Here is a 13,272-nt window from a genome sequence, read left to right as displayed (position 1 = left end):
TTGTTTTTGTGGCAAGAGACTAATATGGCTACCCCTCTGGAAATTTAAATAATAAATTAGTTGCAACTCCCCCTTCCACACTCTGATGCTTAGTATCTGTTGCAGGTAATATTCCTTCAACAACAAAAATAATAATTCTGCTATCAAATCCACAGTGTTGCAGCATACTGGTTGGTGCATATAATCCTGATTTTCCCCCTTCTAAATATTAGTCTGGTCCTGACACCCAAGTGTGAATCTTTCAAACTTGAGGGCAGATATTTTAATGCTTTCCATTTTGCCTTTGCAATGCAGGGCCTTCAGTTTCAATGCCTCCAGTCTTGCTTTTTGATATATAGTGCCTTTCTCAGTGTTACATGGAAGGCACACATTTAAATTCCAAGCACAACGTTTGCTTAGACTTTTGACTGCTCTTTGGCCTCATTCTTCCTTGGCAAGTGCTTAACTAACTGCCTTTCCGTTCACCCAAGGGTGCTCAGAGGTGCAGTGTTGATAAGCTCCTGTGTACATTTGTCTCGTTCTCTGCAGACAAGAAAAAAGCAAGCAAATTCCAGCCTTTTAAGAAGTTTTTTGGTAGGAGGAAAAAACGGGAGGCGACCCCAGACCAAGAGGACACCAAGCTGAAACCAAGCAGTTCCTTTGGAAATGTCTGCAATGGACTGTCTTCCGATGAAGAGACAAACAGTGGTCTGAGGTAATGAAACTTGTGTATTTTGCCATTGCTGATGCACCTTTTGTCCTCAGCCTGCCTGGAAGAAAAATGGTAGCTATACTGAGAATTCTTATGTGAATCAAACATGACCATTTTGCATTTTGTCAGCTATTACTTCAGTGCTGTTCTTTTGAAGTAAGTGCTTCTGTAATTTGATGACTCCCAAGGGACTGATTTCAGGATTGCAGCTTTTGCATCCCTGTATGCTAAACACTGAATATTATAAGGTGTTTGTTAAAATATTACTATAAAGTTAACTGGCAGCCCTATAGCTATATAGGTGTTTTACAAAAGATAAACTTGGAGATAGCTCCTCTCCCCCTACACTCACAGCAGGCACTTCATGCATGAAACCATTTAGACATTTATACACTGTCTTAAATAAATACATAAATGTTCAGAACTTGCATGAGGAAAGAAATTGTAAGTAATGATGGGTGAGTTTCTCCCCTTACTCTTGCTCAATTTGAAATGAGCTCAGGTAGAACAATTTATTCCCCTCCCTGAAATGGGAAGGAAATCATTCTATTTTCAAACTCATTCTGAATCTCAGCTCCTTTGCACCTCAGATGTGCAGCAGAATAGGCTTCTTCTGTTGCCACCTTCCTTTATTAGATATGGAAAGATCAGTACATTTTGGTTCTCTTGGGTTCTATTTTTCCCCAGTCTTAAATGCAATTCTCAACATTTCTGCAGCAATTTGTGATTTATTTTATTTGAAAAGTCCTCATGAAAATTATTCAACATTTTAGCGTGAACCCCCACCCCCCCATAAACACATTTTAGCATGTTGTTTAGGCTAATGTAGACATTCTTGCAAGCAATGTAAGCCTAATACAATGCATTTTTGTATAATATTTTCACTGATATATTCATTTAAATGCACATTTCCCCCCAATATATTCATTCTTGTCAGCATTTGGTTGGATAACTGCACTGCAAAATCTGGATAAGTGTGAATTTCAAAGGATGCCTGAGTTTCTGTTCTCATATTGTTTAGGAAAGTGTCGATTTGATTTGGGTTTCAAAGCAAACTGAAACGATTTTCTCCCCCCTATTCTCTGCCACAGCCCACTTCACTTTCTTATTTGTCCACAGGGTCAGCGGTGGTGGACAGAGCACCAGTTTAGCAATGTTTAAGTACTAGGAACCTGAACTTTCCAGGTCTCCTGACATTCCTAGTGTGGTGTCAAACGTAATGGGAACTGCCCTTCCAAGGGTTCCTGGAACATTGAGTCTTACCGAACCCTTCCAGTTCCTGATGCCACCAATATCAAATAAATTCAGATGGTATAAAGAAGTAGGTTGAGAAGGCTGAGAAAGCGGCTTAACTGAGCAGGCCCAAACTTTGGAGGACCTGGGGTCTGAATTGGAATTAATGCAGTGGAGGAATGTTTGTTTCAGATCTCTTAGTTACAGAGGATTTAGGCATGTAAATTTAGACATTCATTTTTTATTATTATTAAAAGCAAGGGTACGTGATGCTTAACTTTGGAGTGACTGGCTGCCAAATCTGCTTGTGGGAACTCTCAGCTTGATACATCCACCATGTTGACTGGGAACCATACAAAGCCTATTGAGTTTGTGAATTCAAAATTAATAATCTAATATTAAGCCTAATATTGTACATGCTATTTATCTGGAGCTGCATATTTCCCCTTTCTTGCCTTTCTTCTCATTATATAGTTCTATTTGGCACTCAGGTGCTTTTAATTATTTGTCACAATTGTATTCTGTATTTCTGAGTGCAGCATGTCTGAAACTTACCTCTCTTTATGTTCCCAGCCATCCTGTGAGATAGGTTAGGGAGAATAACTTTATACTTGACCACCAAATGAGGCTCATGGCTGAGAGGGATTCACATTCAGATCTATGCAGTCCAAGTCTAATACTCTAATCCAATGACAAGGAGGCTGTGGCCCTCCCTGATGTTATTGGACGCCACTTCCATCAGCCCCAGCCATCATGATCAAGGATGATAGAAGTTGGAGTCCAACAACATCTGGAAGATGTTCTCCATCCTGGCTCTTACCAGTTATATCTCAGAGGGGTTGGACATATCTGCAATAATCCAGATATGAGCTGACTCCTATCTTGCCTCTGAAAATACAAAAGAGATTATAAACACATTTTTTTCTGCAGGCAAGTATCTTATTTTCTCACAGCTAGCATTTCTGGAAGGCGCTGATGCAGAATGTATGATATCATTAAAAAGTTACAGCCTTTTTTTATTATAACGTAAGATTTTGCATAAGGAAGGATATTTCCAACTGTGAAATTGGGTTGCATAAACTATTCCTCATCCCACAGCATGTTTGTAAAGGTTGAAGCTGCAATAAACAATCTCCAGCTGCTCTCTTGATCACTGATGCTGGGAAGTGATTCACCAGTTAGGCCAAGGTAGTCAATGAAGGAACCAGCAAACACGTAGCTCAAATACTACAAGCATAGAAAATGGTGAAATTACAGGTTAACATGATTGAGAGTACATTTTGGTGTATTTTTGTGGCCTCTCAAACTTTTTTTTTTTTTGCCTGTTTGCTTCATGCAATGAGACTAATATATGAGATACATATGAGAGATATTGCCAGACTTCATTTCCTGTTTATTTCTTGGAGTGCTTACTTCTTCCCTTTAGCATCTTGCATTGCATCGTTCTCATCGCCTCTTGCAGATAGTGCATGTTTCAGTTCTGATGTGCATTGCGGGCCCAAGGCACAGTGGAGCCGTAGCTGGTGAGCCCCAGACTGCAATAAACACAGGACAAGCATTGGGGATTTATTCAAGCCAAAACCGCATTGATTTCACAAGTTTTGGTGCAAGCATTGGGTGTGTATCGTGAATCAACCAACCCAACTGCTGGTTGATTATCTTGCCATGGTTAACCAAGACATAGGGCTCACCCTATGGAACACACCAAATCAGGGTGACCTTGCCCGAGATCACCTGGGTGGAGCTATGGCCTGTCAGGCCCCTTCTGGGCATGTGAACAGAAGCGCCTCCACCCTGGATGCTTTCAGTGGGATACCCTGATTCCCTGGACTGTCAGGATTCCAACTGTGCCGTCTAACCAGACTCAAGGATCCAACCCTAAGCCTTATCCGCCACTCGAGTTGGACCCTCCAAGCCCCAACTGAGAGAAATGGCAGGACGCAGCTTACTTTTATGTCCAGAGAGCAGACAAGAGTGAAGCCAGAGGGCAAGGGTTGCACTCAGTCCACTCACCAAGCCACACCCCCAAGCTCACCCGCGATTGGCTAGAATTGTGGGCGAGCTCCCAGAAGTCATTGGGGTTCATAGGAGGAGGAAATGACGTCCTTCCCTGGTTGCTCTGATCTTGGGTGGACGTTTCTTGTCACGACTCTGAACTGCAACTGCCGCCACCCCACAGACAGAGGAAAGCGGCTATTCCACCACTGTAATTCACAGTCAAATTTCTGATAAAAACACCAATGTGAGCTCAGCCTTGGATGCAGTGATCATAAGTATCTGAAGAGTCACTCACATGTATCATGGCAACTGTTGTCATAGTATTATCATGCCGTTTTAGTAAAAGGATTGTCAAGTGCACAGTAGGACCTTGCTCCAAGCAATGCTTTATTCATTGCCAGGATTTTTTTTTTAAAAAACCCAAACCCCAATAATTTGGCACCCCAAAAGTGATATTATTTTGGAATTATTTTCTCTGGAGGGGGTAAAAACAAGAAGGCATATGGGTGCGAGCACCCTGCAGAATGTTACTCTCATTCTTTTTCATTTTCTTGTTGCTATTTGCGAATGCCTCAATAAGGGAGTGGGAGGCAGGTTTCTGCACTCCTAAAAATATGTGGCAGTTTGAGGTTTCCAAAAGATGATAATGGTCTTAGAATTGTGCAGGAGCGCAGCAAGGACGCAATATAGATAAATCGCTATACTTGGAAATATATTATTGTCACTGTAGGTGAACCATAAACATACTCACATATAGAAGTATCCGCCAGGATTGTAGCGGATATAGCCATAAAGTATCGTAAGCGGAAAGGACACAATCATAGAATCGTTGAAAGATTAAAGATGGAATGTATCTAGAATGGACTGGAGAATTAAATGTGTAGACGAGCAAATTATTTATTTATTTTTTGAATAGTCATCTTCTCATAACTAACTACTGGGCTCAAAAAGTTCTTTCCCCGTTTCATGTTGAGTTGTGTTTTTTTTGAGCAGTTTTTGTTTTGTTTTCTGTATTTTATTAATAGTTTGTAAGCCACTTTGAGTCTTATTTTATAAAGACCGATGGGTTACACATTTTAAAATAAATATTTATAACATTGGCCACCTGTGTATAGTATCATTGGTTGTTCAGAGATGTAATACTCTCCAGACGTTACCCCATGTAGTTTAAAAACTCATTAGGCACTGCTGCCACCAGAGTTACTGCTGGAATGGCGCCACAGATCTCTAATTAAACCGATAAAGTGAATTTTCCTATGTTATAACTGTACTTCTGGCCTCTAATAGTGCTCCTTACTTTTATGTAATACTTGCACACTAGATCAATGTACTAGGGTTGCAGGCAGTAGGTCAGATGTTGATGTGTTTTCTTTACAAATAGATCAGGAAACGCCACTATGAAGTCTATAATTGGAACTTGTGATCCAGATAAGTCACTTGTGGAACTGCACACACAACCAGGATTTTCTTTGACATCTCCACCGCTGCAAGAAAGGCAGCCGAAAAGGCAAGCCGCTTTTAAGCCAAATAGCGGATTGACTGTTTAGCTGTTTGAAGAACTGTGGAGAAAACTTCAAAGAAAGTTCTGGCACTGTCAGGCAATTCTCCACACACAGCTTTTGGGGGGGGGGGTGAGAGGTAGGATGAAAGCTTAGGCCTTAAAAAACTAGTTAGTCTTTAAGGTGCCGCAATATTCTTTGTTGTTCTTGCTGCAACAGACTGCCATGGCTACCCCCTCTGGAATTTGATACGATATTAATAAATTATGTCTAAATTATTATCCCATCTGTTTTCAAACTGAGATTCTTTAGATGAAGATAAGGTTTCTAAAACGAAGTACTCTTCTACATGCATGTATAGTGCAATATGCACTAAAATACCGTATTTTTTGCTCTATAAGACTCACTTTTTCCCTCCTAAAAAGTAAGGGGAAATGTGTGTGCATCTTATGGAGCAAATCCAGGCTGCAAAGCTATCCCAGAAGCCAGAACAGCAAGAGGGATCGCTGCTTTCGCTGCGCAGCAATCCCTCTTGCTGTTTTGGCTTCTGGGATTCAGAATATTTTTTTTCTTGTTTTCCTCCTCCAAAAACTAGGTGCGTCTTGTGGTCTGGTGCGTCTTATAGAGCGAAAAATACGGTACATTGTGTTGTCTTTATTGACACATAGCATTTTATTCCCTTGTGTCTTGAATTCTCTGCAACTCTGAGTTATTCTCAACACTGGGTATGACCCTAGTGAAGCTGAGCACTTTTAAGGCTTGTTGATTCTAGTGGCAAAACCAGGCAAGTGCTTAAACCTCCCTTGCTGAAATAAGTAAGGCATCAACATGTTTTACATTGGCTTGATTATGCTCAATGACTGGTAGACTTCAGCAGTAAACAATCATTTAGTGTCTCAAGCAGAAACTGTCAAGCCTTATGAAGGTGTCCAGTGCTTCTTGTAGCTCTCAAAAATTGTGATAACATGATGTGCTGAAATATTTTAAAGCTTACTAGCCAAGTCCGGCTCAAGAGAGTTCTTAACTCTGCGGACGTGGCCTCTGTCTGGTACAACTAGCTGCATTTTATATTATATATAATGCCTTCCTTCTGCTTTGATTTATATTTAGGGGGGAAATGATTCAGTCAATTTGCATTTGTTCCAAAGGCTCTTGTTAATGGTTTACTAAGTTTTCTAAGACAAAAGCTTTTCATATCGTAATTATATAACAGCAAGAAGAAATTTTCATCTCTCCTATAACTGGGAATTGGAAAGCCTTTGAAATCTTCATTCCCGTTGACTTTTGCTCTGTTTTGCTTCATAATTTCATTTCAAGGAAATCAAGCATTCAAAATACAAATGGTAAATTGCCCTTGGTTATATATATTTTACCACTCATGTGGATTAATGTGTGACTAGTGGTGCAGGACAACATATGGCTGATTCATACATCCTATATACAGTCCCTTTGGGAATAAGCGGAGCCACTGTCGGCTGATGGGTGTCTGCTCAGCTGCCATGATTTCAGCAATGTCAGTAGATTGAACAATTCCACTGCCAGCACAGGCATTGTGAGTGTAGAGGCATTGGACCATATTAACAGTCCATAAACTGATATTAGAATGAGTATACAATGGCATATGGAATGAATTTTGAGTGATCAAAGTCCAAATTAAAACTTTTTAATTTAAGAAAATGCCTCACTGATAGACTTTGGACAAAACAAATTCAAGATTGACCTGAGCTTATTTATTAGTCTCTGTATTTGAAACTAAAGTCATAACTAACTGATATTCATCAATTTCAGTGGGTCTGCTCTGAGTATGATCTAGTAAAGTACCATCACATGTGCCTAAAAACTAGTATGTAGTAATTCCTTGTAAGAGCTTGTATATTGTTTGTGCCATGATTTGTATACTACAGATATATATTGTGCTCATTGGCCTTTTCCATATTCACCAAATGGTACTTGCGGAAAATGTAAGCTGTGGAAGAAAAGTTGCGAAGAGAATGCAAATTAAATATTTTACCTCCCACCTTGAACCTTCAAAACCAGTTAGGACATGGTTTTAAATACATACATACATTAATTTGGGGAAGCAGTGCAATGAGAAATGGCAGAGATTCTTTTACAAAATAAAATCCTCTATGTGTTGTGTTTCAGGTCTTCCAATCATAGTATGGGAACACGGGCCTTTTCCCATGAGAGTATTTTTATACCTGATGGGCGAACAGAGAGTGAAGAGTCTCTTCAAGCAATGTCACAAGAAAACATCCTAGGCAAAGTCAAAACCCTTCAGGTAAGAATTAGAAAGCGACATGACTACAGGTGTTGCAGTTCAAACTCTTTTAATTTTTCTTGTTTCATCTTTCCTTCCTTCTGCTGACCCTATTGCTATGCAAAATGTCACATGGTTAGGAAAGTGGGTTCATTCTAAGTGTGTGTATTTGCAATTTACAGTTTCTGGCAGCGTTCTCCATAACCCTACTGCAGCATGAAGGCCACACATAAAATTAGGTGAAGCTCTGGTCTCATGTTCAAATATTGTTGTTTGTGCTACATGAGGTCTGCACAACTTAGAACCCACTAAACTGAACACAATCAGAAGTTAAATCTCGATCAAATCAGGATTGAATAATTAACAGTTATCTGATGTAATGACAAAATATAAACCAACACACAAGATAGCCTTAAAATGCGCTCCCATCTCCAGAGGACAAAGGATCAGTTAGGGAGATAGGAAGACAGGAAGACTTTTTATTTTACTTCTTTAAAAAAAGATTGATTAACCTTCCCGATTTAAGGTATATGTCTTTGAAACCACCTGTTGGCAGTCCAAGGCAAGCAGTAAAAAGGCTTGTCACGCATCTGTCAAGTCCCAATGCATGGCTGGTGATGAGTTCCATCCAGTCACAAGCTGTCAGTTAACTAAGAAAAACTTGATAAAAATCAGCACAAGCAAATGGAAAAGCTTTCCCTGGGCTGTAGGTTTGTGTGTGTATCTGAATGTGAAAATCTCCCTGAAAGTAGAAGACTCCTCCCTGATATGCTCTGCAGGGTTTGCAGTGAGAAGGAGATATGCAGGCAAAAGTCTGTTCTGCTGGTGGATAGGGCCACAGGAAGGAAACCAGATCAGAAGGGGGCCACAGTTGGAACGAGGTTGGGAAACACTGATTTAGAACATGCAGGTTTAGTGCTTGGTTTCCGGTTCTCAGGAGATATTGAAAGAGAACTGACAGAAATTTATTAATGAGAACATTTAATAGGACCTCATAGAAGAAAGTTCCCCCAAGAGCTTGGCTAAATGCAAGTATTAAGACAACTGTAGGTCCCACCAGCAAGGTCCTTATTGCTAATACAGTGGTACCTCGGGTTACATACACTTCAGGTTACAAACTCTGCTAACCCAGAAATATTGCTTCAGGTTAAGAACTTTGCTTCAGGATGAGAACAGAAATCGTGCTCCAGCTGCGCGGCAGCAGTGGGAGGCCCCATTAGCTAAAGTGGTGCTTCAGGTTAAGAACAGTTTCAGGTTAAGTATGGACCTCCGGAACGAATTAAGTACTTAACCCGAGTATATGTCAGTCAGAACACTGTATATGTCAGTCAGAACAAAATACATGATAAAATCAAATAAAAATACCATGCATAGAGGCATTTTGTTATTTCACTTCAAACACTTGCTGATTACAAAAAGTCCCCCCCACTAGTGCATTGCAGATGAACACATACAGCTTCCTTTGACACATAACATTTCTATCAGTAGCTCCTTTCATAAGCCTTTATCAATATTTGCAGCAGCTTGTGGATGGGGAAACAGCACAATACCCATGCTATAAGAAGGCATCTTTATTTAGAGGTGCAGGTCAGCCTGTTGGAAAAGACATAGGATGGGTAAGATAGTATTGTAGATATAAAAGATGAGAAATGGATCTTCCAAAGGCTCATAGTCTGAAAGTTATGAAGGAACAGCAAGAAGCAAACTGCACAGGTAGAAATGTTGCAGGCTTGATGTTCCAAATGTTAGAAGGATAAAGGAAGAATAAGAGACAGGGGGTTAAATGAGCCTCTTTTATGAGCCGGAATTTAAGGAATCGGTGGAAGAGAGCAAAGGCATGGTTAATGGATACATATGAGCCTCAGAGTGTAATAATGAGGCAGCAAGATAATAGTTCTTCATAAGCACAAGTAATTTGATGTCCATTTGAACATCAGTGCCTTGATGCTCGGGCTGCATTATGTGAAATACGACAGAAGGATTATGTGAAATCTCTAGCAGAGTCTGTGCCCTTGGGTGCCTAAAGGTTTCCTTCGGTAGGGTAACTGCGCTGCATTCTCTCAGGTGCCATCAACAACAGCTTGTTCCCTTGCGGATTTTCCCATCCTTTGGGAAAGTTGGAGCTGTTCGCACGTTACGCTGCACACATGCACAGACATTTGTGTGGTGAATTTGAAAGCCAACACCTGGATTGAACTCAGTAATCTGGAGTACAGATTGGGTGCACACATGTTGAAGCGGTCAGGATCACTGTGCTGTGGATATTCCAGCCAGCAGATGACACAGAATCGTAGAATCGTAGACCAAACCCCTGCAATGCAGGAATTTCAACTAAAGCATCCATGACAGGTGGCCATCCAACCTCTGCTTAAAATCCTCCAAGGAAGGAGAGTCCACCACCTTCCGAAGGAGTCCACTGTCAAACAGCTCATACTGTCAGAAAGTTCTTCCTGATGTTTAGTTGGAATCTCTGTTCTTGTAACTTGAATCCATTGGTTTGAGTCTTTCCCTCCAGAGCAGGAGAAAACAAGCTTGTTCCCTCTTCCATGTGACAGCCCTTGAGATATGTGAAGATGGCGCTTGCCCCCCTCTCCCCACACAATTTCACAAAAAAAATACTTCTTGGGCAGGGTTAAATAGTGGGGCTGAATGGTGATTAAATACAGAATCTAGAGCCCATGAATAAGATAAAATCTAAAATGCTATTCAAATAAATTTCTTGCTCATGGTAGTGTTGATTTTTGTGCATTGCTTGTGCAACATTCTACTGCTTTATCTAAAAATGTTTTTTTTTAAATTGAGTCTTCTGATCTTTCTGAGCTTAATTTCAATGGTTTATTTGTTTCTTCTGAGATACAATATGAAACCTTGACCAAAGCCACACAGCAAATGAGTCATAGTTCTGTTTCATATACAGTAGATATCCATCTTCTTTAATATATTTTATCTCTCCCCTGTTGGAAAGAAGAAACGTCTGTCTGGATTTGACAATCTCATATTTATATATAAAAAAAATCAGCATGTATCCTTTTCTTTGAGCGTGCGTTTCCTGTAGATTTTCACACATTGGATGACAGGCAGAGAGACAAAATCTTGTCACAAATTTCCCTGTAATTTACAAAATAAAAATAATTAACAGTCTCCTCTCTCCTAGCTGAGTATGATTCATCCAGCTATTTCAAGAAAGAAAGGATAAATTTTCCATTTGCCTGTTCCAAATACCTTTTAAAGAGTTTACTTTCCACATGAAATGTATGTCCAATTATTCAGCCCTTTGGTGCCAATCAGAGAAGTGCTACCTTTCTTCAAAGAGGGGTGGGGTGGGGCTGGGAGGATAGCTGAACATTTCAGTGTACAGTGGCAGTGAGGCCTGTGAGTTGCAAGTGTCAATTGACGCTTACAGATATGTCTGTAGGTAGAATCCACTGGTTGGCATCTGTCTTGGGTAGTGCTTTTTTCGGGGGGGGCGCATACCCCTAAACATTTTGTGAATCTTTGTACTTTTGTCTATTTACTGTATGTACCATATTTTTCGCTCTATAGGACGCACCCGACCATAGGAGGCACCTTGTTTTAGAGGGGAAGAACAAGAAAAAAAAATTATCCCCCTCTCTGCTCAGCGCCCCTTCAGTGAAGCGGCAGGAGAAACGGAGCCCCTTCCATTTCTCCTCCTGCTTCGCTGAAGGAGTGCTGCGCAGCTCTCCCTCTCTGCTGAAGCCAGGAGAGTGAAAAATATGGTATTTCCCCCCCTGATTTGAACTATAAATCAGTGGTTTTCTTGAGTCAAAATGAGAGTACCCCCTAAACATTTTCAAAGGAAAAAAGCACTGGTCTTAAGTCATTTTATAGCACAATTGCTGATAGACCAAATATGTGGCAGAAAAAGGAGTGAAGCTCCTGAGGGGAAAATATATTCTCAAGCACCAGAAGCATTCCATCATTAAGTTACAGTGCCTGCTGTGGCTGTAGAGACTGATATGGAGAGACAAGTTTTGTTGCAGTCGTGGCAGATGCAGGCGTTCGCTTGTGCTGATGCAAGTGTACCGTGGCGTTTCGTCTTTCTTTGCACCTCCCAGCAGTCATTCCTTCTCTGCAATCCACACATTATTTATAGCAGAAGTAAGGAAATAAGAGTTGAAGCCCACTCACACACTATATTTCTTTGTTTCTGTGTACAGTGGTGCCTCGCAAGATGAAATTAATCCGTTCCGCGAGTCTCTTCGTCTTGCGGTTTTTTCGTCTTGCGAAGCATGGCTATTAGCGGCTTAGCGGCTATTAGCGGCTTAGCGGCTATTAACGGCTTAACAGCTATTAACGGCTTAGCGGCTTTAAGAAAAAGGAAACAAACTCGCAAGAACTCGCAAGACATTTCGTCTTGCGAAGCAAGCCCATAGGGAAATTTGTCTTGTGGAACAACTCAAAAAAGGAAAACTTTCGTCTTGCGCGTTTTTCGTCTTGCGAGGCATTCGTCTTGCGAGGTACCACTGTAACATTATTATTATTATTATTATTATTATTATTATTATTATTATTATTATTTTATTTATACCTTGCCCCATCTAGCTGGGTTTCCCCAGCCTTCAAATGTCTTCTAAAAGTTATATAGTTCTTAATCTCCTTGACATCTGAAGGGAGGGCATTCTATAGAGTGGGTGCCACAACCGGGAAGGCCCTCTGCCTGGTTCCCTGTAACTTCGCTTCTTGCACTGAGGGAACCAGCAGAAGACCCTCGGAGGAGGACATCAGTGTCCGGGCTGAACAATAGGGGTGGAGATGCTCCTTCAGGTATAGTGGGCTGAGGCCGTTTAGGGCTTTTAAAGCAGCAAGGGAAGAATTAAATGGAACACTTCTGAACAGTATAGCCAATAAGGGGGAAAGGAAAGGGGAGCTGGTGTTGGAGTGGGGGCAGGATATAACTAAAGGTTGATAGCAAGGAGTATAATTTTGTTGTTGTTTAGTCGTTTAGTCGTGTCCAACTCTTCGTGACCCCATGGACCAGAGCACGCCAGGCACTCCTGTCTTCCACTGCCTCCCACAGTTTGGTCAAACTCATGCTGGTAGCTTCAAGAACACTGTCCAACTATCTCGTCCTCTGTCATCCCCTTCTCCTTGTGCCCTCAATCTTTCCCAACATCGGGTCTTTTCCAGGGAGTCTTCTCTTCTCATGAGGTGGCCAAAGTATTGGAGCCTCAGCATAACTTTAGGATATAACTAAAGATTGATAAGCAAGGGCCCTACTTGTATGATACCTGAAGTATAGTGAGCACCATGTATTGGTTGAATCTGATTATGTTTATTCCAGCTTTTCATTATGCTTCTTTCAACCCTGACCTGATGGGTGCATAACCCAATAACCACGGATACACTTCTTGAGTTTGAGACAACCTTCATAGCTGGTTTTGCCATGCCTGTGAAAGGGAGCTGCACAACTTTATCCTGCTTTTCATTGGGGGAAATATTTTCAGTGCAATCCTATGTTTACTGAGGAAAAAGTCTCATAATGTTCAGTGGAGTTTACCCTCAGTAAGTGCAACCACAGAAAAAATTTCCAGGGTAGGAGCGAAGTGAAGTGGGAGAGCAGGCTATCTTCT

General features: G+C 41.0%; 1 protein-coding gene across 4 annotated transcripts in view; it reads left to right on the top strand.

Annotated features, from left to right (window-relative positions):
* The window catches only part of CRACD (capping protein inhibiting regulator of actin dynamics), a 108,094-nt gene that overhangs the window by 66,654 nt on the left and 28,168 nt on the right, over positions 1 to 13,272 (top strand). For all 4 annotated transcript variants that reach the window (XR_014551927.1, XM_083630052.1, XM_083630053.1 and 1 more), the window contains 2 exons: positions 529 to 694; positions 7,567 to 7,702. Coding sequence is in view for 3 of the 4 variants with exons in the window: in XM_083630051.1 (XP_083486177.1) it covers positions 529 to 694; positions 7,567 to 7,702 (302 nt within the window). In the remaining variant the exon portion in view is untranslated. The remainder of the gene's footprint in view (positions 1 to 528; positions 695 to 7,566; positions 7,703 to 13,272) is intronic.

Source organism: Podarcis filfolensis (genome assembly GCF_964270895.1).
Source record: "Podarcis filfolensis genome assembly, chromosome: 9".
Lineage (NCBI taxonomy): Eukaryota > Metazoa > Chordata > Lepidosauria > Squamata > Lacertidae > Podarcis > Podarcis filfolensis.
Note: the sequence above shows the minus strand (reverse complement) of the source record. Positions and strands in the feature narration are given on the sequence as shown.